The sequence below is a fragment of the Petaurus breviceps genome, unplaced genomic scaffold (assembly GCF_028583685.1).
Source record: "Petaurus breviceps papuanus isolate PSGF00001 unplaced genomic scaffold, PetGlider_PUasm1.0 175, whole genome shotgun sequence".
Classification (NCBI taxonomy): domain Eukaryota; kingdom Metazoa; phylum Chordata; class Mammalia; order Diprotodontia; family Petauridae; genus Petaurus; species Petaurus breviceps.
This window is the reverse complement of record NW_027185764.1, coordinates 11542640-11569933: the sequence shown is the minus strand read 5'-3', so window position 1 is coordinate 11569933 and position 27294 is coordinate 11542640. Positions and strand designations below refer to the sequence as shown.

At 39.1% G+C, this 27294-nt stretch overlaps 1 protein-coding gene across 1 annotated transcript in view; it reads left to right on the top strand.

Annotated features, from left to right (window-relative positions):
• Window positions 1-27294, top strand: part of SDK1 (sidekick cell adhesion molecule 1) — a 1154843-nt gene that overhangs the window by 1012171 nt on the left and 115378 nt on the right. Inside the window, exons 34-35 of the mRNA XM_069084769.1 lie at window positions 1889-1992; window positions 7330-7400. Of these exons, the coding sequence (XP_068940870.1) occupies window positions 1889-1992; window positions 7330-7400 (175 nt within the window). The remainder of the gene's footprint in view (window positions 1-1888; window positions 1993-7329; window positions 7401-27294) is intronic.

Sequence of the window (27294 nt, the reverse complement as noted above, 5' to 3'; positions counted from 1 at the left end):
TCAGCAGGTACTAATTCAAGAAGAAGACAGTACAGAGCAAAAAAGCAGAGAATATTTGGAGACTACTCTAGTTTTCTTTAGTTGGAAAGTATAGACCATGGGAGGCACTGGTGGAAAATGAGAGGGAAGATAGGTTGGGGCCTTGAAGCTCATGCTCAAGAGTATGATCTTTATTCTACAGGCACAGGGGAGACATTGAAGGAGTTTGATAAAACTAATTATGCAAAGGATGGCTTGGAGGGGGAGAGGTTATAGATGGAGAGGTCAGTAATGTAGATGAGAAGGCATAATGTCTTGAGATGAGGTGATTGCTATGGGATGGAAGGATGGGATGGATTTGAGCTAATTCCTAGTGGCAATTCAATGAAATTTGGCAAAATATTAGATAGTATGAAGGGATAAAGTAGGAGTCAAAGATAACTCCAAAGTTTTTAGCCTAGATTAACTGGTAAAAATTATAGTGCCATGATTAGAAATAGGAAAGCCAAGAACATATGATAGTTTGGTGAGGAAAATGATGAGTTTGGTTTAAATGAGTTGAAATGTTGTATTTGAACTGTTTATAGGATATATTATTGATACTTGGGGGAGAAAATGGAGTTGAAGAAAGATTCGAGAGTCATGTACATGGAGGTGACCACTGAAACTATGGAATATGATGACAAAGGATGTGTAGAAAAGGAAAAGAGGGATTCAGAGAGCATCTTGGACAACTCTTTGTAATGGATAAGAGACAAAGACAAAGAGATGAAGGAGGGGCATCTAGGCAGTGCAGAGGATAGAGCACCAGCCCTGGAGTCAGAAGAACTTGAAATCAAATCCAGCCTTAGACATTTACTAACTGTGTGACTCTGGGCAAGTCACTTAACCCCAAATTATCCAAAAAAGGAGACAAAGGATCATTAGGAAGACAGAAGGAGAACAAGGATACTACAGTATCTTGAAAGCTGAGGGAGATCTAAGTTTCAAGGAGAGATCTTGATAAGATCATACATTTAAAGCTAAAAGGGATCCTAGAGGATTCTAGCCCATCTTCCTTATTGTACAGAGGAAGAAACGGAGGGTCAGAGAAATTCAGTAAGTTGCCCTAAAGGGACAGAGGTAGGATTTGAACCTGGGTCTTCTGATTCCAAAGGCTTTCCTTTCCACCATACTACAATGTCTCAGGAGAAACAGGAAGAAACAGGACCAAGAGCAAGGATGTGAGTGAAGCCTTAGCTAAGAAAGTATGGCTTTAGTTCTGAGACAGGAATGAAGGGGGTAATGGAATTTAAAAAAAAAAATAGAGAGAGATAGAATTGAGAGTAGGGAAGTTAAAGAGATTTCACTTTGGATGGCTTCAATCTTCTTTATAGACACAGAATCAGAATTTCAAAGTGCAAAGGGACCTTTGAGACCATCTAGTCCAATCCATGTCTGAACAAGAATTCCCTCTCCAACAATTGTGGACTAAGACAATTTGACTTAGTCTAGCTAGTTCAAGGTTATTTTTTTTTCTTTAAATGCAGGTTTTCCCCCTTTATGGCATTTGTGAAACATAAAATCCATTTTAAAACTATTTCAACAATTAAACATTAGGATCACACAATTTAAGAATAAAAAATAGTATCTAAAATATAATTCCTCTAAGGCAATCACCAGATCAAGAATTTAAGGAAGCAACCTTTAGGCAAAGGAAAGACAAACTCCCTTTCTCCCCTCAGGCTAACCCTTTTATCCCATAAGACACTAGGTATATAAAATGCCAGATTGGACTGAGATATTAATGCTTCTTTCAGTTAGGTCTGAATAGGATTTGTTTTGGGTGGATCCCTAATAAAAACAAAAAAACCAAAAATGGTCTGAAGATGCTTCAAGAATTCACTCTGACTCTGCTAACTTTATACAGATTGAATCCCTTCACCTCCTACAAGCTCCGCCTGAAAGCAACCAACGACATTGGAGACAGTGACTTCAGTGCTGAGACAGAGGCAGTAACCACACTACAAGATGGTAAGAAAGCTGGGGTCAGTGCACTGTCTGGAAACCCGGCTGGGGAATCGTTACCATTCATTCCAGATGCTTTTTCGGGAGCTCTGAAACACTTACTCCTGAAGATTTTATTCTACTTTGCACCTGAGCAGGGAAAAGGTCTCCCATAGCTCTTTTCATAGGGAACAAGATGGTAAAGAGCTGAATCCAATTAATGACAGGCAGCTTGGAGTATCCTCATGTTCCCTGTGGTCATAAATCAACCCTTCAAGGGCTCCAAATGGAATTAAAGTTTCTTTGATTGGCTTCCAAAATCTCTACGATCCATTATCATTCCAGAAGTTGAATAATTTACAGAGAATCATTAAAAATGAATGCAGCGGGGTGGGCTGTGTTTGAAGAAATTTCTTCAGTTGTTTTCATTCACAATCCACTTTCAGTCCTAGCACAGATAAATGATTGAAATGCTTCAAAGACAAAAATGAGACTCTCTAAAAGCTTTAGGTAGGTTTTTTCCCCTTTCTCCACATCAGAAGAGTTAGGCCTGAAGATTCATTGTCATTTTGTATGACATGATCCTGCCAGGCATGAAGTGAGACTGGGAGATAACTCCATCAAATATGTCCAGTGTGGTGATAGCAAGCCTGTTAGACCCAAAGAAGAAGGATGGGTATCATGCATCAGAAGACAGCTAAGTTCCTAGGGATGAAAGTCAGAGCAGTTCTTACATCCAGCAGCACTTAATAATAATCCAAAGCCTCTTCTGTCCTGATTCACCACCCTTCCTCCTTCACCAAATGCTAGCATTTCAATTAAAGCACCAGGGTAACCATCTGAAAAACAAACTCCTTTCTAGCCACCTGTAATAGCAAGCTTGCCATTACACCAGCTCACCCCATTGATGAGGTGCAGGCTCTGGGAACCCCCTTGAGCTCTCCTTGAACCTTTGAGGTACAGGCTCTGGGAACCCCGCTTTGAACTCTGATTAAATTGTCCCATTTGATGAGGCATTTGCATGAGGCCATAAGCCTTACATTGTGGCTGGGACCAGACCTCTGTTACTTAGCCTAGCCCTTCATTGCCCATCTACTTCCCACCCCTGAGCCTATCAAAATATCAATCCACCCTTGAACTGGCCTAGCCCACCATGGTCTGTGACCCCAGGTAGTCTCCAGCAAATTCTCACCCTTAAACATTCATTGACTTCATCTGACTTCTCCTGAAGACCCTCCCCAAACTCCTCCTCTAGATCACCCCTAGATTCCTCCCACAACCTTCTGTATATAAGATCCCATCTCACACCATATGGGGGGAGAGCGCCATAGAATTTTCTAGCACACACTTCTCTGTGTCCAATACAAGCGAACATTTAATAAACTTTACTTTTCTTTGGCTGAGAGAAGACTTGAGTCGAATTCGTTCAGCAAGACCTGGTGTGTTGGTGTTTTGGGGTTTCCAGAGCAGCCCTAACCCTCTTTATGGGTAACCTCTTCACCATGATCCCAAATCTAAAATTTGGTGTTTTATAAAGTCGAAGTTTTAGCTTCTCAAACTCCAGAGCTCCATTGACCTCCTTACAGAACAGCAAAGGGTTTGACACTGTAAAAACTTCCTTAGCAATGTGCAGAGATTATTTTGCTGAACAAACCCAGGGTTCCCAGCAGAGCATTACACGGCAGAGGGCTGTGTGCCTCTGATAAGATTTGGTTTCCCTGTTCTTCGGTTGGGGTGAGCTATCTTTATGCTCAATAGGAAATACTGGAAATTGAACAGTGGACAGGAAAGAAAAGAGGGGGCCCTCTAATAACAGTGGTTATTACATAGGGCAGTTTTTTTTAACCCCAGTGATTTTACCAACACCAGCTAATGTTGGGGGCTGCTCAGAAGGTAGGGAAGCTTTAAAGTCGAGGCAGCCATGATGGGGAAGGGGGATGTGTTGGGTCAGAAAGACTGTCAGCACAGCTGCTTAAGCACAGCCCTTCCAGCCTGCAGCTCTTCCTCCTGGTCACAGAATCATCGATGTGAAACTGGGAAAGGACCTTACAAATCACCCAATCAAGTCCCCTCACTTTTCAGGTGAGAAAACTGAGTCTGAAAGAAGTTCAGTGAGATGTTTATGGTAACAGAAAGATTAATTATCTGAGGCATGATTTGAACCCTTCCAAACCCAGTGATCTAGCCACTACACCATGTTGCCTCTCAGTTATGACAGGGGGAATGAGTGTCATGTCTTCTCTTCCTCTTCAAACAAGGAAATAGGTATTCTCTGGTGGAGCCTCTATCCATCCATTCCCTTCCTCAGAATAAGATGTGTGCTTTGGGGAAAGGGAGAAGGGGGTTGAGGAAAGAATCTGTGTGATCACAGGGGCCTTGCTGATACCTATGGCCTTCTGGGTTCTATGCCTATGTTTGGGACACCAGAAGCAAAAAGGAATAGAGTAGCTTCCTTTCCTTTTCTTTCCCTGCCTCATTCCTAAAGCTGGAAAAATGTTCTAGAATTTTTTTTTCCTTTTCAAGCTAATCCTGCAGCCAAGACTCTTGGTCATCAAATCCTTAGCATGGCTATTTCTTGAGGCATGCACAGGGCTGCCCTAATAAGGCATTGTCATCATCCTGATGTGATTTAAGGGGTTCATGGACTCCCCCCACCCCCCAAGACTGGAGTACTGGACAGGGCCATCTGGAATGAATTCACGGACTCAGGCTAATTAGGTGATAACTTACCACCTTGGTCACAGGCCTCATTCACTACTGGAAACCAGGGGAAAGGGTTTCTCAGGGGTGTATTTTCAGTCTGTTACACCTGTAGCAAGATAGCTTTGAGAGTTGATGTCTATAGCTTGACCTCTGGATTAAATATGATAACTTTTGGAATCAATACATGATGATTCTGTGGTTACATGGGAGTCCTGTTTTTACAAGAGAATTTCTTCAGAGGTCAGCTTGTTCTTGTGATGGGGAAAGGTAGTTTGTCTTACTGGGGTCCACTCATGAATAATTGCTAGGCACAATGTCCTTAGACTGGGGAGAAAACTGTCAGGGATAGTGTTTTGAAGCTAGGAAGAATTGTGATCTTGGAATTGGGGTCTAAGCATAAGCACACAAGCACCCCATCCATTCCAGGGACAGGATAGGGACTGGGCCTGTGATTCCATTGATAGAGGGAACTCTCAAGTGAGTTGACTTTACTAATTCAGTTTAGCAAATTATAATCTTTGAGTGTTGTCTAGAGGGCGGAGTTTAAGTGACTTGCTCAGACCACATAACCAGTACCTATCAGAAAGTGGGACTTTAATTCAGCTCTTCCTGGTTCCAAGAATGACTTTCTTTCCACCCCACCCAATGCCTCATCATTTTAGCCCTTGGGTATATAGCACTTTAGGTTTTGCAAAGCAAAAAATCAACCAATAAAAGATTAGGTAAAAAGACTGATAGATAAATAGGGAGATAGAATTTCAATTGATCCTCACAATAACATTGTGGAGCAGGGGCTATTATCCCCATTTTATAGATGAGGAAACTGAGATTCAAAAAGTTTTAGTGACTTGCCCTGATTACATGGCTAATAAGTGTTTGAGGCAGGTTTAATTCAGCATGTGGTCTGTTCCCTATAATGTGTGATTTCAAAGGGAGGCTCCCTTATCAAAGATAGAAGATAACACTTTCTCCAGATAGATATTTAGACTTTATCTAAAGATAAAGATAACGCTCTCCCATTAGGAGCTGGACAGAAAGGGCTTTTGTTCCACTGTTAGAAATGAGGCCTAAACTATAAATATGCCTGGGAGAAAGAACATGTAGTCAACTTATTTTCACATTAACATATACCAGGTGTGACTACAATGAGAAAGGAGATTTTTGCTTTTCAATGTACTTTTCAGAACTTATACATTCTTATATACTTATACATACTTACATAGGATTGTCGTCCATCAAAGTCAGCTTAGGCTGTAAGTCTTTGAAATTCATCTTGTAGCTAGATTGTTCTGCTGCATTTCCTATGGATCCAGGAATATGTTCCAGCCCCATTCCCTGGGGGCCTATATATACTCTGGCCTGCTAAAGAATGTGTTCAACTAAATTACTCTTTGGTTATTTGGTCTCTCTAGAAGGTTCACATTAAAGTTGGCTGGCCACAGAGTCAGGAAGATCTTCTCTCTCTCTCTCTCTCTCTCTCTCTCTCTCTCTCTCTCTCTCTCTCTCTCTCTCTCTCTCTCTCTCTCTCGTAAGGTAAGGAATGGAGACAAATCCCTTTCATCCCCTTCCTGAAAGTCCAAGGAAAAGCTAACCCAAAGTTATGAATGATCTCAAAAAAGAGAGACAGCCTTTCTACAGGTGGCTAAGGGTGGGGGGCAAGGAGCAGTGCCTTCTGATTCTCTGGCCAATCATTTTTCCAGACCCCAAAGTCAATTTGATTCCTTTCTGTAAAGGGAGATGATAACCCATACTTACATAACTTTAACACAAAATAGTACAAGACAAATGTATTAAAAAGACATAAAATGAAATTATATGAGGAAGAACAGAAAAATCAGAACATAAAAATCATTTGAATTGCTCTATGGCAAAACCTGATTTCTTTGTTTAGATCATCTGTCTATCTTATCTCCCAGACCTTTGGAACAGTTTTTTAATTGTCTCTCCAATCCAGCCTCCCAGGACAAAGGAATTGTCACTGCTGATACAATTCATAAGCTCCAAAGATGCTAAATTTACATCTGGAAAGGAACTAAGACTTGAACCTTCTTGTTTCACAAATAAGGAAACTGAAACCCAGAGAGGTTAAGTGATTTGCCCAAAGTAACACTGGTAGCCAAGAACCCAGGTCCTCTGATTCCCCAAACAGCACAGAATATGCTGTAGATTCTTAAGGCCATTCCCAAACATCACTCCTAAATGTGTTCTGAGGAATAACAGCATCATTAAAATAAGTACTGCCTCTCTAGGGAACATCTTTAAAAGCCATATCCCTCATTTGGATGCAAAAATTCTGTTGTGTTTGTTTTTTGGGGAAAAAAAGAAATGATCATATTCCGTTATACCTAGGCCTTATAAATACTCAGTCTCAGATATGTTCCTAAGAGGAATCTTTGATGGAAGACAGAGAAAGCCCAGAAGAATTCTTGGTGGGGAGAGGGGCACAGAAGAAAAGAAGTGTCTTGAAAGGGGAGGACTACCCAAGGCAATCTTTACTTATTGTTTTACTGAGAGCTGGCTCAGGCCACATCTACTTGCCATAGGCCAGCCCCTGCAGGAATGAGTTTGAGGAAGGTAGGACTGGGAAGCATATAATAAAAAGAAGATGAACTACTAATATAATCATTCTTATTGTTTGCTTCCCTCCTTATGCATCTCTAGTTCCTGGAGAACCTCCGAGCTGTGTATCAGTGACGCCTCATACCACTTCTTCTGTCCTAGTCCAATGGCAGGTAAGGTACACTAGCACTGTCATATTTCATAAAAGTAGTCAACTTCCATTCCTCCTTCCCTCCTTTTTCCTCTTCTTTCTTTTCTTCCTCCTTCCCTTCCTTCTCTTTTCCTTTCCTCTTTTCCTCCTTCCTTCCTTCCTTCCTTCCTTCCTCCCTCCCTTCCCTCCCTTCCTCCCTCCCTCCCTCCCTTCCTTCCTCCCTCCCTCCCTTCCTTCCTTCCTTCCTTCCTTCCTTCCTTCCTTCCTTCCTTCCTTCCTTCCTTCCTTCCTTCCTTCCTTCCTTCCTTCCTTCCTTCCTTCCTTCCTTCCTTCCTTCATCCTCATGTTTATTGAGAGCTGGGTGTGGTGACACATGCCAGTAGTCCCTGTACTGCCTAGGCTGAGAATTGATGGATCACTTGAGTTCAGATCTAAGCTACAGTAGAGTTAAAGCTGAGCCTTCAGGGGCAGTGGGTCAACAGTATGCTTAAGGAGGGGTAAACTGGACCAGCTTGGAAAACCAGTGCAGTTTAAAGCTTCTCTGCCCACCAGTATTGGCCTCTGGCCCATGAATGGCCACTACAGTCTGGATGACAAAGGGAAGCCCAGTTTAAAAAACCCAATAACAAGTGTTTATTGAGTAGCTGCTGTGTATACACACTGTACTGTGCTAAGTGCTGTGGAAGAGAGATAAAAGTTTGGGAATACAGTCCCCAGATGTGGGGCTTCACCTTCTAGATCAGAGACCTATAGCAGGTTAATTGTAATTAGTCTAGAAGAAGAGATAAAACAGGGACACAGAAAAACCATTATCCGGGTCAGTGCATGATAATTGCCATTTGTTTGGTATCAACGAAGCCCAACTTCTAAGCAGTGAAAGATGGTTTCCAGTTGGCGGTGGTAAGGGAGGCCTTCATGGAAGAAGTGCCAGTTGAGCTGTACCCAGAAAGGTGGGTAGGGTTTTGGTTAGGGGAAGAACAAGAAGAAAAATTAACAAAAGCAAATGTAGCGATGGGAAGGATCAAGGCATGTTTAGGGATTGGTAAGTATATGGAGTGAAGGGTTTGGGTGTAGACTTCCTTATTCCACCTCAATTTCCAATCCAGGTATAAGAAGCAATAGTGAAGCCATGCATGAAAAACTATGAACCCTTTCCCTCTAGTCTCCCACCTGTTTCCGTTTTGCATTCTGATGATTGAAATATATTTTTGGTCTCTTCCATGCCACATTATCACATGTCACAAGATATGTGAATCAAGAAGGAATTTACAGGAACCCTGCAGATAGCAATCTGGTGTTTTTACAGCACCTACCATCTAAAAATCTCCATGCTCCTAGCTGGAATTCTTAACATCTTCTGGATCAGAGGCCCCCAGCAGGTTAATCGTAACCAGCTGGTCGATAATGGAAGCCGATATGTTAAATCACTGAGATCCTACCTCAGACGGCCATTTCATGAGGGGCCCCAGCCATGCTCACTTCAAGCTCAACTTACTCTCTGGGTTCTCCCATCCTTGTCCATGTCCCCCTACCTTTCCAGCTCTACTGTATGTGTTTTCTTCCTCTATCAGAATGTAAACTCCTTGATGGTAGGCACTATCTTGTTAGCTTTTACTTTGTATTCCCAGTGTGTAGCACAGTGCCTGCCTCCTAAGGCTGTGAAAAGTCTTCTCTCTGTCTCTGTCTGTCACTCTCTTTTTCCCTTCCTCCCCCAAACACCCGCTCCTTCTATAATCCTCCAGGTATTTCCATTGAATCATCATGTGAATGGAAGTTGCGGATTTGGTCCAGGATCTTAGCATTTCAGAAAAACACTCTTATTCACAAAAAAAAGATTGGAGATCTCCATACTGTATTTATCAGCATGCTATTTCTGTATTATCTGAGTAGACTCTGCAGCCTATTCTCAGGCAGTTTTTAAGTAAAGGTGCTAGTATGGCTGCCTCCCTCTTAGTTTTTCTTCCACAGTTCTATTAATCTATTAATTGCCATTTTCCGGACTCCATACCCTAGAAGAGCATATAGAGGGTATTTGCCGTACAGAGAAGGGAAATACCCAAAGTCAGACACCCAAAGCCAGTAGTCTTTTTTTTTTTTTTGCAAGATGTGGTAGTTCAGTTAACATTCAGCAGTGTCTACTGTATACAAAGCAGTTTAAACAAGAGTTAGCCCCTGTCTTCACAGAGCTTTGAATCTAGGGGGATATTTTTTAAGTAGAGCTGTAATTTCATTGGAGTCAATAAACTTCAGCTGCCACTGCAGAGTGTCACATGAACACCTGAGTCTTAGAGAGTTGCCTGAAACACTAAAATGTTAAGTAACTTGACCAGGGTCACCCACCAGTAGATGCCAAAGGAAGGACTTGAACCCAAGACTTCCAGACCCCAAAGTCAATTTGATTCCTTTCTGTAAAGGGAGATGATAACCCATACTTACATAACTTTAACACAAAATAGTACAAGACAAATGTATTAAAAAGACATAAAATGAAATTATATGAGGAAGAACAGAAAAATCAGAACATAAAATACTGACTAAGGAGATCAAGGAAGGTTTCTTGGAGGAAATTGCATTTGAGTTAGGCATTAAAAAATAGATACATTGGTCATGAAGCAAGAGCACGTGCCAACAGACAGCCAGCCCCACTGATGCATTATGAGTAGCCACAGAATGTTAGAAAGCCTAGAATCCTGGTTTAGTGTATTGGATGAGCCCTTTCTGGAAGATTTGTGGAAGGTCATGGACAGGGTCACACAGGATAAGGAGTCATGGACAGCTCTCTGCTGTTAGAGGAAGGACATCAATGAAATCATATTTATTGAAGTATTAAAGCATTAATGAATGGGTAGGCACAAGTCATTTCAGGCATAAAAAACTGCATAAGCAAAGGCATGGGAGGTGGGAAAACCCAAGTGTTCAGGAAAAAAAGAGGACAGAGAAGGGGAGTAATTATGAGACAAGATTAGAAAGGTAGAGCCTTGAATGCCAAGAAAATGTTTGAATTTCATTTCATGGCATTAGGCAGAAATTGTGAACTCAAAAGAAGGAGCAGTTTTAAGGGGGGGAAGTTTAATAAATATCCCAACCAGTGGAACCATAGATCAGGTTAGTCTTTGTTAACCCCTGGACAAAAGCAGTAGCCCTCAAAATTGGGGCACTAATCCTCAAAATTCTAAAAATTAAAAAAAACCCATAATTACCATATTACTATTTTCTCTCCTAACCTTCAAATATGCATCTCCAACTGCCATTAAGCATCTCAAACTGGATATCCCCTACATATCTGAAATGCAATATATCTAAAACTGAACTTGTTCTCTGCCCCTCCCCCCAAGAGCTCCCCACTTCTGAAGTTCCCTATGGCTGTCAAAGGCACCACCATCCTCCAAGTCACCCCAGACTCTCAACCTAGGTGTTATCCTCATTCTCTCACCCCACATAATTAAGTCTTGTTTTTTTTCCTTCAGAACATCTCACCATCATGGGGCAGGCCCTGGTAACCATACACCTGGACTTTTTTCCATAGTCTTTCAAATGGTCTTCCTGCCACAAGTCTCTCCCCACTCCAGTCCATCCATCACTCAGTTATCAAATGGATCTTTCTCGAGCTTAGATCTGACCATGTCACCCCCATTCAATGAGCTCCAGTGGCTCCCTATCACCTCAAAAGTGACATATAAAATCCTCTGTTTGGCATTCAGAGCCCTTCACAACCCAGTCCCTTCCTACTTTACTAGTCTCCATTCTGTGTACTCTGTGATCCAGCTGCACTGGCTTCCTGGCTGTTCCTTCCTTAGGACACTCCATCTCTTTCCTCCAGTCATTGTCACTGATTGTTCCACGCACTTAGAATACTTCCTCTCCTCATCTTCACTTCCTGGCTTCATTGGCTTTCTTTAAGTTTCACATAAAATCCTATCTTCTGTGAGAAGTCTTTCCTGATGCTCCTTAAAGCTAATGGCTTTCCTCTATTGATTATCTCCCATTTATCCTGTCTATAACTTGTTTGTACATAGTTGTTTGCATGGTTTTTTTTTCCTAATTAGACTGTGAGATCTTTGAGGGCAGGAACTGTCTCTCGCCTTTCTTTGTATCTCCAGCACTTCTGGCACACAGAATGTGTTTAACAAATGGTTATTGACTGACTGACTTATGGACAAAAGAATGAAGAAACCGACTATATATCGCATGCTGCTTTTTCTTCCTCTATCAGAACAGTAAGGTCCTGGGAACAATGGAATGAAATAAAGTATACAAAGAAGGGTATCAGAGGATCACAGCTTTTCAGCTGGAAGGCACTGCAGAAGCTATCTGCACCAACTCCCTCACGGATGTTGTATACAAGCATTTTTTTATATACACAGTAGTCTATTCCAGCTATGAAGTTAAGTTGTCCTAAACAAGCAGCAGTCAAATGAAGGGATAGTCTTGTGTTCAGACAGAATAAATGCTGTGAGCCACTCTCAGATACATGTAGAAAAATCCCATGAATTGGTGAGTGATCTCGCCAGAGGAACTGGCATATGTGTCCATCATCTGTCCCCCTTTAGATCAGAGTAGGGGGAATTAATTGGAAGAAGGAAAGAAACAGGAGGTGGTAAATATGATGTATTATAGAAATAAATGCTTGTCAACTGGCTGGCAATTCATGTATAATTAAAAATAAAAGTAATTTACTAAACTGGAGTGAAAAGAACAAAGAAAATATGTTTAAATATAGATCTGCATTCAAAATGGAACACTTCAAGAGTAAACTTAAGTAATTTGTATAAAAATGCAAGCAGTCTGTAATTTAAATGATGCTGACCCATTTAAATATGGCCCCTCTAGTAACCCGATGGTTTTAAGTCTTAATGGAGCTATAATCAGTCCTTTCTTTGGAAGCCAGTTCTATTTGAAATCTCAGATATTGAAACTACATTATAGACAGTAGCACCATTATATTCAAGCTGAGTATATCCCTACAATCGCTATTAATATTTTCAAATCGATCACAACATTTAATCCAACTGTTCTTTAGCTTCTGATGGATCCTACGAGCTGTCACTCACACAGCCATTTCCCCACATGGAAAAGGAGATTTTTCTGAATAGCCTTTGTTCTTTGACTGAATAAAAAATCTTGATCTAACCATCAGCAATGTCCTTACAAAAGGAAAAGTCACCTTATCTCACCATTAGACACTTTTTTCAGAAGAACAGTATAGTTTCCTGCCTAGGGGAAGGTATCTAGGGCTATTAATAACATTTCTTCAAATGTCTAAAAGAAAAGGGAATTAAAATATATAGGAATAGAAACAAAAAACTAATAATACCTAGGAATATACTATGAACAATAATATGAGATGAGATAAGATATTATATAATATAATGTAATTTAATGTAGAAACTAGAGGTTTATCATTGAATGGACATGTGAAATTGATGAAGGGTCTTAGGTAAATTAATTCCTCAACACATATCTATGGTGGGGCCCAGGGTCTAATTCAGTGCCTTTCCCTCCACTTCTGGCATTTCTGCTTCCCCAAAGGAACTATTAATGACTCATTCTTTTTTTCCCAGATAATTGCCAGAATTCTGCCTAACTAGAATAAATACGTCAATGCATCTATGATCGCACCGACTGGTGCACCAGACCACACCCCATCCATGCCTACTTTTCTTAGCCAACTCCTGTCTGTGTCCTCCCATAAATCTTCCCCAGAGGAGATTCCCAACATGTTTGAGGCCTTTCTCTACATCCTGTAACATTCTAGAACTACCAATGGACCCGGGATTCTCCATCTGATAATCCTATCTCTCACTACCTCACTGTCCTGCCTCCTTTTCTAATCATACATTGCATGGATATCTTTTTGCCATTTGTGATGGTCATTATTGTCCTTTGGGTTGGCTACAATCCAAATTCTTTGGATAATGTGGTGTTCTATGATTTTGTAGCCATAAAGCATCATCAGAAGGATATCTGTATAAACAGATTTGGTTTTTTGGTGCCTAAGGATCACTGAAAATTCTGTTCCCTTTCTTAAATAATTCAACTAACAAGTGTTTATTAAATACCTACAACTAAGCACCTAGCATTGTGCTAAGCACTGAAAAAATAAAAGTTGCTGCTCTCAAGGAGTTTACATTCTCTCTGAGGGACAATAGGTACATAATAGAAGTATAGTGTACACATGCAAATATAGCAGAACTTATAGAAAATAAATGTAATATGAAAACAATGTAACTATATTATGAGGCTACGAGGACATTATAACCTCTTTGGTTCTGGGTCTGAGTCATTGTCCATAGTACCTGTCTAAGACATATATAGCAATGGATAAACTCATTGGAATGTCTTTTCATAGTCTGAAAGACAGGCATTCTTCATTCTTTTGTTTGTGGATTTTTGTTGTTATTTTTTCCCTTTGTGCAAATCTAGACTGACAGAACTTTTTGAGGATTTAATGCAATTATTACAGTTCTATCAGCAAACAGGAGCATCTGGAAGATTTCTTCATTCATAAAGAATCCCTCTTCCATTTAGATTCTCCTGAGAACATTCTTTATGACTGAGGATTATTTAGAAAGCCTACTTCTCCTTGTTTTATGTTTGACATTGATAGAGGATCACTGAACAATGGTTTCATCTATCATACTTCTGAAGATAACAGGCAGTATAGAATAGGAAAGTGAGTTCTAGGCTAAGAGGAAAAAAAAAATCTGAGCTCTGGTCCCAGTTCTACCATTAATTAGCCACATGGTCTTACATAACTTGCTTAACCTTCCTGAGACTTAGTTAACACATTTGTAAAATGTGGGAATTGGATTAGGACATCTCTAAGGTTTCCTCCAGTACTAATATTCTGAGATTCTTAGGCTGAAAAGCCTTCAGGCTTGAATATTTAATGATAGAATTCCAGGAAGGTGACAGATGATAGGTTTCAAAACATACTCTATTCAATTCAGTTCAATTCAACACAACACGTGTTATTAATTGCCTGTTATGCTAGTAACTGGGGATAAAATAGTTGAATGAAACAGTCCTTGTTCTTCTTTTGCTTTATGTTTTGGAGGGGGGAAGGCTGGGCAATTGGGGTTAAATGACTTGCCCAAGGTCACACAGCTAGTAAGTGTTAAGTATCTGAGGCCATATTTGAACTCAGGTCTTCCTGACTCCAGGGCCAGTGCTCTATTCACTGCACCATGTCGCTGCCCCAACAGTCCTTGTTCTTAAGGAATGTGCAATAAAAATATACATGAAGAACTTGAAGTTAGAATATGATTAATTTCTCTAACAAGAGGTCATAGAGTTTTGAAGGATTTGATGAGGAAGTGATGGCTTCAATGTGTAAGTGCTTCATGGAGGAGCTAGCATCTGACCCACCTGGGAATAAAATAGCAGGATTTCAGTAGCAGTGTCAGAGGAGTTGGTTTGGTTTCATTGAAACATGAAGGGGAGGGGTATGAAATAAGACTACAAAGGTAGGTTGGAGCCAGATTATGGAGAGCCTTGAAGGTCAGATTAATAGTGTTTTTTAAAAATTCTGTAAATAATGGGGAACCAGTGAAGGTTTTATACCAAGTAGGTGTCAGTCATTATTTTACCTACAAGAAAATTAGATTGGTCATGACGAGAATGGTAGATTGAAAAGAAGAGGGCATGGTGGCAATGTGAACCATTGGGTGGCTATTGCCAAAGTCCAGGCTGGAGGTAATGAGGATCTGAACTAGAAAGGTTATAGAATAGAAAATATGGGAATAGAAAATAGGGGATAAATGAAAGAGAGATTGTAAAAACTGACTCAACAGGACCAGTCATCTTGTTATATGTAAAGGTAAAGGAGAAAAAGAGTCAAATGAAGCTTCAAGGTTAAAAGCCTAGGTGATTAAGAAGGTGACAGTGCATTTGGCAAAAATATGGAAGTTGGTAGGAGCAGCAGAATTGTTTTATGAAGGAGATAATTATAGAATTTCAGCATTGAAAGAGATTTCAGAGTGCATTTAGTCCAAGGCATATGTGACCCCAGATACCTTTAATAAATACTCCCAACAGCTGATCATCCAATGTCCCATTGACAACCCAGATTCACTTTGGGGCAGGTCTAATTAATTGGAAGATATTCTTATGCTTCCCTTCTGTAACCTGTCTTCTTTGCTCCTTGTTCTACCTCCTGGAGCAATCAACAAACATCTATTAAGTGCCTACTATGTGCTAGGTGCTGGGAATATCAAAGACAAAAATGAAATATTCTCTTTTCTCATGGATTTTGCATTCTATTAGGAGAGGTTACATATCGAAGCATGTGCAGAATAAATACAAGATAGTGTAAGGAGGGAGGGCACTGGCAGGGACCAAGAAAGGCTTCAGATAGGAAGGGATGCTTCAGCTGGATCTTAGAGGAGGAGAGGGATTCTGTAAGGTGGAGTTTAGGGGGCGTGCATCCCAGTCATGGGAAACAGCAAGTGCAAAGGTGGAAAGAGGAGACACAGACAAGCATAAGTAAGGAAGAGGAAGAGGACCAATCTGGCTGGCTGAAACCTGTGTGAAGAAGAGTATGCAAGGTGAAGCCAGAAAAGATCACAGCTGGGTTGTGAGTGGTTCCACATGGCATGCAGAAGAGCTTGTGTAGGTTCCAGAGGTAATAGGGAGGTCTGGTTTATTGATAGGGGAATGATGTTATCAGATCCCTGTTTTATGAAAATGATCCTGACAACTGTGTGGAGGATGCATGTCAAAGAAGAGTGGCCCGGGGCAAGGAGACCTATTAGAGAACTATTGCAGTAGTCCAGATAATAGACTATGAAGGGCTAATCGAAGGTGAGGTCTGCATCATTCTTAAAATGTTGTAAATGGCTGAACAAACTGTTGTATTTTACTATAATGGAATGTTATTGTGCCTTAAGAAGTTCCAAACATGACAAATTCAGAGAAACATGGGAAGATTTGTATAAACTGATTCAAAGTAAACAGAACCAGAGAAGGTATATTGAGTATTCCAAAAGCTTTAGTGTAATAATAATACCTTTATTTTTTTTAGTGCTTTAAGGTTACAGAGTACTTTACAAATATCGCCTTATTTTATCCTCACAACAACCCTGGGAGGTAGGTGCTATTATTCTTCACATTCTACAGATGAGGAAACTAAGGCAGGTAGAGATTATGTGACTTGCCTGGGTCAAGCACATAGTAAGTGTCTGAACCTAGATTTGAACTCAGGTCTTCTTTGGTCCAATGACCTGAACTCAGGTCCAATATTCTATCTACTGCAACACCTAGCTCCCTGTTTTAAGTATATTGTTTTAAGCTTTAGTAGCTTAAAATATAACAAGAATTTTGGGATGCCTTGTATATACAAATAACTATAAGAGTATAAATGATAAAAATGTTAAAATTAAGCCTCTCTATAACTATTACAGTAGCTGATCTTAATCTTGGAAAACTGGTAATGAACCACATATCTCTTTCAGCAAAGAGGGAGCGTACTACTAGGGCAGAATGTTGCATACACTTTTTGTTGTTGAATTGAGTTTTTTTGTTGAACTGAAGTTTCTGTCAAAAATCACATTGAATAGATGAGACAGAAATGCATCAACACAGAACAAAGAAAATAAAACACTAAATCATCAGTCCTTAAAAGGAAGTCCCTTTATCTTTCTGACAAGAAAACCTGACTACACTTCATTTAAGTGACTATGCCAAACAGTTATGAAAAATAAAATTAGAATAACCATGAATTAGATTTATATCTTTTGTTTTCTTTTTGGAGGACAATTGGAGTTAAGTGACTTGCCAAAAGTCAAAAGTCTAGTAATTGTGCCAAGTGTCTGAGGCTGGATTTGAACTCAGGTCCTCCTGACTCCAGGGCTGGTTCTCTATTCACTGTGCCACCTAACCACCCCAAATTGTATTTATTTCAATGATCACTAATTATCATTAAGCATCATAAAGTACCCTCCAAAGAACTTGGCCCAATATGGAACACATATTAGGAGGTTAATAAATAATTAATTGAATTTAAATGAATAGGAAATAGTCAAGAACTTAAAAAACAAACAACAACCATATGCATTTATCTTGATTTCTGAATTGCCCAAATGTGTCCATAAACTAAAATATTATAAGTTAAAACAGTCTCAGGGCTTACCAATAAATGTGTACTAGGATATATTGGTTGAATAAAAGAGTTATGAGTTATGCCAAACCAAACCTAGGTAAATATTTTTTTTATACTTCTGAGAAACAAGAGGGTAAACCAATATACCTATGCAATGTACTTAGAAATTGATAGGGAGCTGAGCTTGTAGTCATGAAGACCTGAATTGAAATGTGGCCTTGCACAGAGAGTAGCTGTGTGACCCTGGCCAAGTCACTTAAACTGTTTGTCACAGGTTATTCCACAGTAATATCAGTATAATAGTAGCACCTATCTTCCCAAGGTTCTAAGAAGCACTTAGCACAGGGTCTGGTACACCTAGTAGGCACTATACAAAAGTTTATTCTCTTCCCCTTGGTTGGTTGTTTCTTTTGATGTGGCTGCTGTATCTGTTACTTTTGCTTAACTATTTGTTATTGTTGTTGCTTGTTGTGATAAGGGAGGCTTTGATTCTGATAGGGATGGAATGACTGTGATGTAAAGACAAATGGCATCGATAAATGTTACTTTAACTTTATTGTTTTTTAAATGGGACACTCAGAACTGAACACAGTTTTCCATTTGGAGCTTGACTTAGGCAGAGTATAGTGGAAGTACTTTCTCTTTCATTCTTCCCACTGTGCTTCTCTTAATATAGTCTACAATATATTGCATTAGCCTTAGTGGTACAGTAACAATTCACATTGAATTTGGAGTCCACTAAAAATTATAGATCTTTTCTTCATGGACTAACCATACCCTGATCATATACTTTTGGATTTGATTTTTTTAACTCAAGCGTAGAACTTTATGGTTATACCTATTGTCATATTTTTTTTTCCTAACTCAATAAAGCTCATTGTTCTAGAATGTCAAGATAATCTTGGCTCTTGTTTGTTTTGTTTTGGTTTTTTGCTTTTTTGGAGGGGGGAAGACAGGGTAATTGGGGATAAGTGACTTGCCCAAGGTCACATGGCTAGTAAGTGTTAAGAGTCTGAGCTCAGATTTGAACTCAGGTCCTCCTGACTCCAGGGCTGGTGCTCTATTCACTGCACTACCTAGCCACCCCTAATCTTGGTTCTTGATATTGTCATATATTGTGTGAGTCACACCCATCACTCCCATCACCATCACTCCCAATTCTGTGCTGTCTACGCATTTGAAAAGCATACTATCTTTGGTTTCACCCAAGCCATTGATTAAAATATTGAGTAGCACAGGACCCAGGAAAGCTTCCCAAGGGACATATCCTCTAAAGACCTCTGTTAATGTAGACATAAATCCTTTTGTGACTATTTTTTGGATTTGGTCATTCTAGGAATGTACAAGGCATTATACAGTATATCTAATAAACTAATATTATAATATTCCACATCTCTCTATCTTTTTCATAAGAATAGAATAATTTTGTTAAGTGCTTTGCTGAATTCTGATTATATGAGGTCTGTAGCATTCCCCTGGTCTATGAGTTTGGTTACTCTGTGTGAAAAGTAAATGAGGTCAGTGTAGCATTACCTGTTTTTGATAAAATCATGCTGGTTTTTACTGATCAGTGCTTTGTCCTCTTGATAATTAGTTCCAGAATTTTTCCAGGAGTAGAAATCAAGCACACTGGTTTATAATTTGTGTATATTCTACTGTTTTGGGGCCTTTTTTTTAAGTCGGTAAACAGCTGTTTTTCTCCAGTCCTATGGTACCTTTCCCATTTTCTAAGATCTCTCAAAGTTTGCTGACAATGAGGTAGTAATATCCTCTGCCAGTTCTGTCAGTACTCTAATATTTTGTTAGTCCAAGACTGGTACTGTGAACTCATTGAACACAGCTTGATGATGTCGCCATCTTTTCATTTATCTTGTGTTTCCACTGCCAGCTAAGCATTTTGGTTATATTCTTCCACATTTAAAATCTTTTTCCTAAGAAGAGTAAACAAAAAAAATAGTGAGAGTTGAATAGTTCATTTGTCAATGAATTTCACATCAAACAGCTGCCTCTTTTCCTCCTCAATGGACTAATTTCTGCTTCTGTCATCAGAATTTCATTCTTGAGAGCCTCCCATCCTTTTTAGGGCAAATTCTCCTACAGAATAATGAGCCACTGGCTCCTACCTATCCTTTCTCTAAACCATTTGAAGCCTAGCCTCCCCCCAAAAAATCTTGAGTGTAGGTCAGACTGTTCCCAACTTTCCTTTTCCCAATAATAAATTCTGTAATGGAGTGACCACTTAACTTCCAAGCTCCCATTGTTTCCACCTCATCATCCGGTTACTGCTTTTAGTCTAAATTGGTTCCAGAAGGACAGTTCTCCTTGCTGCTTCCTCTACCTACTGAAGGATGAAATTATTCAGGAAAATCACAAATTTATCAGCACTCTGCTCTTGGCAGAGAACTCCAGCAGATATCCATATAGTTGAAGTCTCCTATCATTACAGGTTCAAGCTTCTGTGGCAGACTTAGAATCTATTTACCAAGCTTCTCTCTGATTTTTCTTCTGTGTTCTATAATGGACCCCTAAGACAATGTTACTTTACTTCTCCTTGCATTGATCCTCAATCAAATGGTGTCTTTCATGTTCCCCTCACTTGCCCCTCCTCCATCTTGGGTTCATGAACTTCCCCATATGAAGATAGATTGATAGAAATAGAGATCTCTATTTCTATATATATTTTATATATAATGCTTCTTCTCTATTCTTTGTGTCTATTTGACTGCTCTATCCTTCTAGAGCCATTTTCTAGCTATCTATCTAGTTTTCTAGTTGATGCCAAATTGCAGTAATACCTATGAGGTAAAATTGCCTCATATTAAAATTTCTAGTTAACTCAATTTGTTAGCCATGCTGTGTGCAAATATATCTTGACATCCGAGTCATTTACTAGCTCTCTGCTTTGATATTACCTGTCATGAATAGTATCTTCTGCTAGCCTACATTCAGTTGATGAGTCCAGATTTGAATATGTTGAGTTTGTGTTCTTGGCAGGACATCCAGATAGAGTTGTTCATCAGGCCATTGAAAATGGGAGACTAAAACTCAGGGGATAGGCTAGAGTTGAATATTTAAATCTGAAAGTCATTTGCAGGTGGACATAGTCATTTTTGTAGAGTGGTGGGGACAGAATCCAGGTTATAAGGAGTTGAGGAGGGAGTAGAGTCAATAAAATGACTACCTACTCACACAGCTGACTGTGACTGAAAGTAAGCATGAGGTTTAGCCTCTCTTGGATTTAGTCCAAAAATAATTTATCAGTGAAAGTGACAGAAAACTTTGTCATGATACTGTTTCACCTAAAGTCCTAGGCCCCTTCCCCCTGCCAAGGCCTGCATTGTGGTAAGATACCAGTATAATGTGAAACTGAAGATTATATTTTTTATATGCTTATTGGGATTCCTGACTTTGTATGAGAAAGTCTACACTAAAGTGTCCATTTTACATGTGTTTTCAGATTTGCTGATTATTTTTATTCTCTGTGTTATACAGAGAAGTTGGAACTAACTATAAAAATTCATCCTAGATGAGAAAGTTAAATTCACCAGCTTTAAACAGAAATTACATGACTATATTTTATAATTCTACTTGGTTTGTATTTAAGTCCCTGGCCCATGGGCTGGATTCTCTGTATTTTCCAATCTATACCATTTACTTTCTTGTTTCTGTATCTTCACTCATGGTGTTCCCTTGCCTACAATGCCTTCATTCTTTGTCACTGGCTCAAGACCTTCAGAGTCCAGCTTGAGACTCATGTCTTCCCTGAAGTTTACCCTGACAGCCTTCATCAACCACTCCCTGCTATTAACTACTATTATCCGTGCCACTGATTTGGCTCTTAGCACTTACTGCCTTGTAAGACTAATTGCTTTTTTATTTTTTAAACCATGTCTTTCCAATCACAGTATGAGTCCTTTGAAGGTGGACTTATGCCTTTCCTTATCCTCAGTGCTAAGTATACCGTCCTGTACACAGGAGATGCTACAGATTCAAGGACAAGAAATGAAAGGAGGAAGAGGAATCAGAGGAGGAGGAGAGAATTAGGCAAATGGAACAAATAGAGGATTGTAGAGTTTTAAGTGAGACATGATGAAACACAGACAGCCATTTGTCCTCTCAAGGGACCTCAAAGGCCATCTACTCTAACGCCTACCTATATTTACTGTTACAAAAACTTAGACTTTTAGTATATTCACATATAGAAGAAAAGCTACTAAATTGTTTTTTGGCTTAAAATACTGAGAGGCTGCCCCACTCAGTTGTTACTTTTATTAAAACAAACAACAACAGCAGTGATCAAATGAGCCTATTGCCTTTGTATACTAAAAGCAGTCATCTCAAATATGAGTCAAAAAAGCAGGTTTCAGTAGTTCCATCAGCTTTCTCCAGGATGAATATCCATTCATTAATCATAATTTAATATTCTGCCGTATGAAGACTGACAGAAAAACACAAGAGAACACATTTTGATTGTTCAAAATTCCAAAATAACTCCATACCATATTCAGCAAATGCTCAATTATCTTTACTAAATTAAAGTGTAATTTAAAAAATAAGTTTATGAATTCATATGATGCACTATTAAATCACATTTAGATCATTTTTATTAACTTATTTTTTGGATAACTCATGCCCCTGCTTCAATCTATTAGCAAAGAACATTGACAAATTCATAAGATTACAGAATCTTAGAGCAGGAAGAGAAGTTCATCAGACCAACCTCCAGAAGAGAAACTTGAGGTTTTGGAGGTTACGTAGCTTGACCAAGACCACAATCAATAGGAGATTAGACACAGAATACCAGTCTCCTGACTCCTAGATTAGTGCTTTTTCCATGGTACCAGCTCGTTGTATTAATACTGTGACTTCCTTTAAAACTATCAGAAAGATCTGCAATTATTGTCTACCCTAATTGATATAAATATTTAATGTTTATTAACCATTTGACAAATGGGAAACAGATTCAAGTAACTTATCCAAGGATACATCACAGCCATTAATCAAGTCAAGAAACCCAGACTGTCTCATTCCCATTTCTAAGCAATTTTTGCACAACTATATTAGCAATTCAAATATCTTTCTTTAGAGTCTCAACCCTAAGATGATATAAAAGACCAATGTGCCACAGAAGAAATTACTGTGTTCTCTCCCATAAAATAGGGGTTTGAGTTTCAGTTCTACCACTTATTATTTCTGTGACCTCATGTATGTATTTTAATTTCCCTGGAACTCAGTCACTCCAGTTATAAAAATTAATAACTGCACTTCCTTCCTCATACAGTTATTATAAGGATCAAATGATATAATGTATGTGAAAGGTCTTTATATTCATAAAATATCATACATATGTGAACTATTATTATTATTAACACTAATTTTTAAAGATGCTGTTTTTCATAGGCTCACAGAATTGCAGAAGTAGAAGGATCTTTGAAGGTCATTTAATTTCACTCCTATCCAAATCATGAATCCTGTTTACAGTGTTGCTCACAACTGGTCATCTATGCAACTCCTGAAAATTCCCACTCATGGGGAATTCACTGCCCCTTGAGGGCAGCCCATTCCATTTTTGTACGCTTTGATTGTTAGGGAGTCGTTCCTTATTTCCAGTAAAACCTGTCTCCTTGTAAATTCCATTCTTTGCTCCTCATTATGCTTTCTAAAGCCAAGCAGAACAGGGTAAATTTCTTTTCCACATGACAACCTTTCAGATACTTGAAGACAGCTACGCTGTGCCTCCAAGTCTTCTCTTTTCCAGGTATATTCTGTTCTTTCTAGTAGAAAGAGAACTAAGTCTTGGGTCAGTGGACCTGGATGCAAATTCCATCTCTCATGTTTACTCTCTGACCTCAGACAAGTCACTTAATTTCCCTGGGTCTCAGTTTTCGCACCTGTAAAATGAGAGAGACCTATACAATATGAGCTCATGTGTGAGGTCTTTTTCAGTGCTGGAACTGTGATCCTGTGAACCAGTCCTAATGTAACATAGTTATTTGTCCTTTCACTTCCTGGTTATTCTCCTTTGGACATACTCCAGCTCATCGATGTCCCTTCTGTAATGTGGTACCCAGAACGAGATGCAGTAATCCTGATGACATAGGACCAGACCCTCAATTTAGAAAATATACCTTCTCCTGGAATCTAAAATCAAATTAGCTTTTATGACTGCTGCACCATATGTTGTCATTCTACTGAGACTTTCAGATCTTTTTCACATGAACTGCCTTTTAGCTATGTCTCCCCATTCTATACTTGTGCAGTTGATTTTCTGGACCCAAATTCAAAACTTTCTGTTTATCCTTATTAAGTTTCATCATTTTATCTTCAGCCAACTATTCTGTTATAATGACATTTTTGTTTCCTAATTCTATCATTGAGATTGTTAATTAGCCATCCCAGCTTTGTGTCATCCACAATTTTGATAAGTATGTCATCTATACTTTCAACTGAGGCAGCAAGGTGGCACAGTGACTGGGCAGAGAGCCAAGCCTGGAGTCAGGAAGACCTGAGTTCAAATCTAGCTTCAAATACTTACTAGTTGTGTGACTTAACAAGTCACTTAACCCTGTTTGCCTCAGTTTCTTCATCTTTAAAATGAACTGGAGAAGGAAATGGCAAACCACTGCAGTATCTTTGCCAAGAAAACCCAAAATGTCTTCATGAAGGTTGGACAAGACTGAAAAGACTGAACAACAACATACTTTCACCTAGTCTTTGATACAAATGAGGAGCAGAATAAAGTCAAGGACACTCAAGACCCCTTCCTGCCCCCATAGCCACAGCCTGATCTACGTTGAATCTGGAATTCAACCAGGTTCAAAGCCAGACAACTACTCTATCATCTAGCTAACATCTCTCCCCTTTGTTCACAGGGACACTGTGAGGGATTTTGTAAAATGCATAAAATGCCAAATTGTAATATAAGTATCCTTTGTTTACAGCATTCCCTTTATCTCCCAGTTTAGTAAATGTGTCAGCAAAGAAAATGAAGTTGGCCTGGCATGACTTCATTCTTGAAGATCCCATACTGGCTCTTAGCGATCCCTATTCTCTTCTATTTATTTGCAAGGTGCCCCTTTACTAATGTAATTGAGAATTTTGTAATGTTTACCATTTGTTGTTGTTTTTAAATCTCCCTTGTTAAAATCTATCCTTTTTGAAAACTGGAATATTTGCCCATCTCCAATTTCATCTATCCTTTCCTATTATCTGTGAATTGTTAAAGATGTCTGATAGAAACTCAATGAGCACAACAACCAAATTCGTTAGTACCGGGGGATTTGGTTGATCTAGGCCTGGAAGCAAGCTCATTGGGAGCATTAGGTGCCTTCTTACCATCTCTCAGCTCCAGCTTCACTTTTCTGTTGACCATTTTAATTCTGTGTCCCCTTGGCTGAAGATCAGTCTTCTAGGGAGGGGAAACAGAAGCAAAAACTGAGTTGTTCTGTCCTCTTGTCATCCACTATCATTTCATTTTGTCATCTCCTCTCTCCTTATCCTGCAAATTAGGAGTCCCATTCCCTGTTTGTTATGTTTCACAACAATGAAAAAATCCATTTGAACCATGTTCAGTGAAGTGATTCTGCCCTTTCATATTTCCCTTTCATGGTAAAAATAGATCAGCATACTTTCTTGCATTGTGGAGGGTACTGTTGCATTGTAGCTAATGAAAAGCATACACATGACATAACCACTTTTCTGTATCATACCTATCAAGTATGTTGGGGCCCTCCCAGAGTAGAAGTATTCTCTAATGCTACCATCAATATCCTTATTCCTCTGGGATCCTCTATGCCTTTGCACCAGGATTTGTGTGCGATAAATTATCAGAAATATTTTTTTTTCCTTCTCTGCCATGGCAATAACAATTGATCCCCCAAAAAGCATTTTAGTTCAAACATCTTGTGAAATCTGTTCCTTTCTGTGGTGAAGTGAGTCACTTCAAGCAAAAAAAAAAATGTAATCACTTTGGGCCTCTGAGTATGTGTGGAGGCAGTCCTGAGGGCTTCCTGAAGACTTTTTCCACTGAGAATGAAGTGCTGAGTAGTAGGTATGTAATCTGGACCAATGAGAGAGCTTTGAAGACTGACCCTCAGGTGAAATCGCTACAGTATTACTTAAGAGACCTAATTTCAAGTCCTTGATCTTCCCAGTCTCCTTTTTCTTGCCCTTCTCTCTTCAAGTTAGGTCAGATACCAAGGAGTTACTTGTTAATATGGTATAGGTTTACACATAGTTTTGTCAGGATTCTCACCCCACCTATGCATCCTGCCTCAGGCCAGGGCAAAAATACCTTCAGAGTCCAGAACAGAACATGGTTGGAGCCTTTATTAAGAGAAAGTAAATTATGACAAAGTAACACCAGCAATCAGCATGTGGAAAAACTCCCAAGACTTTGGTAGCAAAAAAATGTACATATACATATATATATATATATATATATATTTTTTTTCCAGTTGTGTCCACTTGTTTGGGGTTTTCTTGGCAAAGATACTGGATTAGTTTGACATTTTCTTCTGCAGCTTATTTTGCAGATGAAGAAACTGAGGCAAACGTGGTTAAGTGACTAGCCCAGGATCACAGAAGTTTCTGAGACCATATTTGAGCTCAGGTCTTCCTGACTCCAGACTCAGTGCTCTATCCACTGTACCACCTAGTCACCCATGTAATTTTTTTAGTTGTTTTCAATTTTTAACATAAATGTGTGTATGTGTGTTTTAGTGTTATTCCAGTGACCCACCTATAAAGGCCCTTATAAACTCTTTCTCTGTAGAAATTGAATAGTATGAAGAAAACCTTAAATGGTGCTTACATTTGAGAATCCCAAGCCACTTCTACAATTTTTTCCCCTTTCATGTCCTATGTTGTGCCACTGACACAACATTAACCTTATTTTTACTTGTATTACAATTATTTGTATTCAAGTCTTATTTCCTCAGCAGTTAATCCCAAAGGACAGATTCGTTGTTCTTAGTGTTTTGTACATTGCTAATGCTCAATTAAAATTCATTGGAGAGTAGGTGGTGCAGTGTATAGGGTTGGGCTTGAAGTCAGGAGTACTTGAGTTCAAATTCTGCTTTTGACCCTTACTTGCTTTGTATCCCTGGGTAAGTCACTTAACTGTCTCTGTGTCTCATTTTTCTTTTCTGTAAAATAGGGATAATAATAATAATAACTACCTCCCAAGGTTGTCATGAAGATAAAATGAGTTAATATTTGTAAAGCATGTTGCAAACCTTAAAAGGGCTATATAAATGTTAGCGGTTGTTATTCATTCAATCACTTTTGCCAAATTGGTCGTGTGTCCCCTCTGCTAAGATACCACGGACCTTCATCCCATCATAGATGATAGCAACTTGAGGTAGAGTAGATTTTAGAGATCACCTAGTCTCGTCCTTCATTTATTAAAATTTTTATTGAAGTGATTTTTTAATATTATAAACACTTAAAAATTACTCCCACTTCCTGAATGTTCTCTTGTAACAAAGTAGAACTAGTAATGTGATGACTTCATCTGAAAGTGAGTGCAATATCTCACATTTCTAGCATCCCCTCCAATTCTCTCTTGAAAAATGAAATCTATTCTCCCTATCTCCCATCCCCTCCTCATTTAAAAAAAGAAAAGAAAAAATTCTTATAGCAAATATGCATAGTCAAGCTAAACAAATTCCTTCAATGAGTGTATAACTACATGTATACATGTAAGCATGCACATAGAAACATAAAGATACATACATATGCATGTATATTCACACATGTGAACCTTCAATCCATCCCTTCTCTGCCATGAATATCCTGTTTCCTCACTGGTCCACTA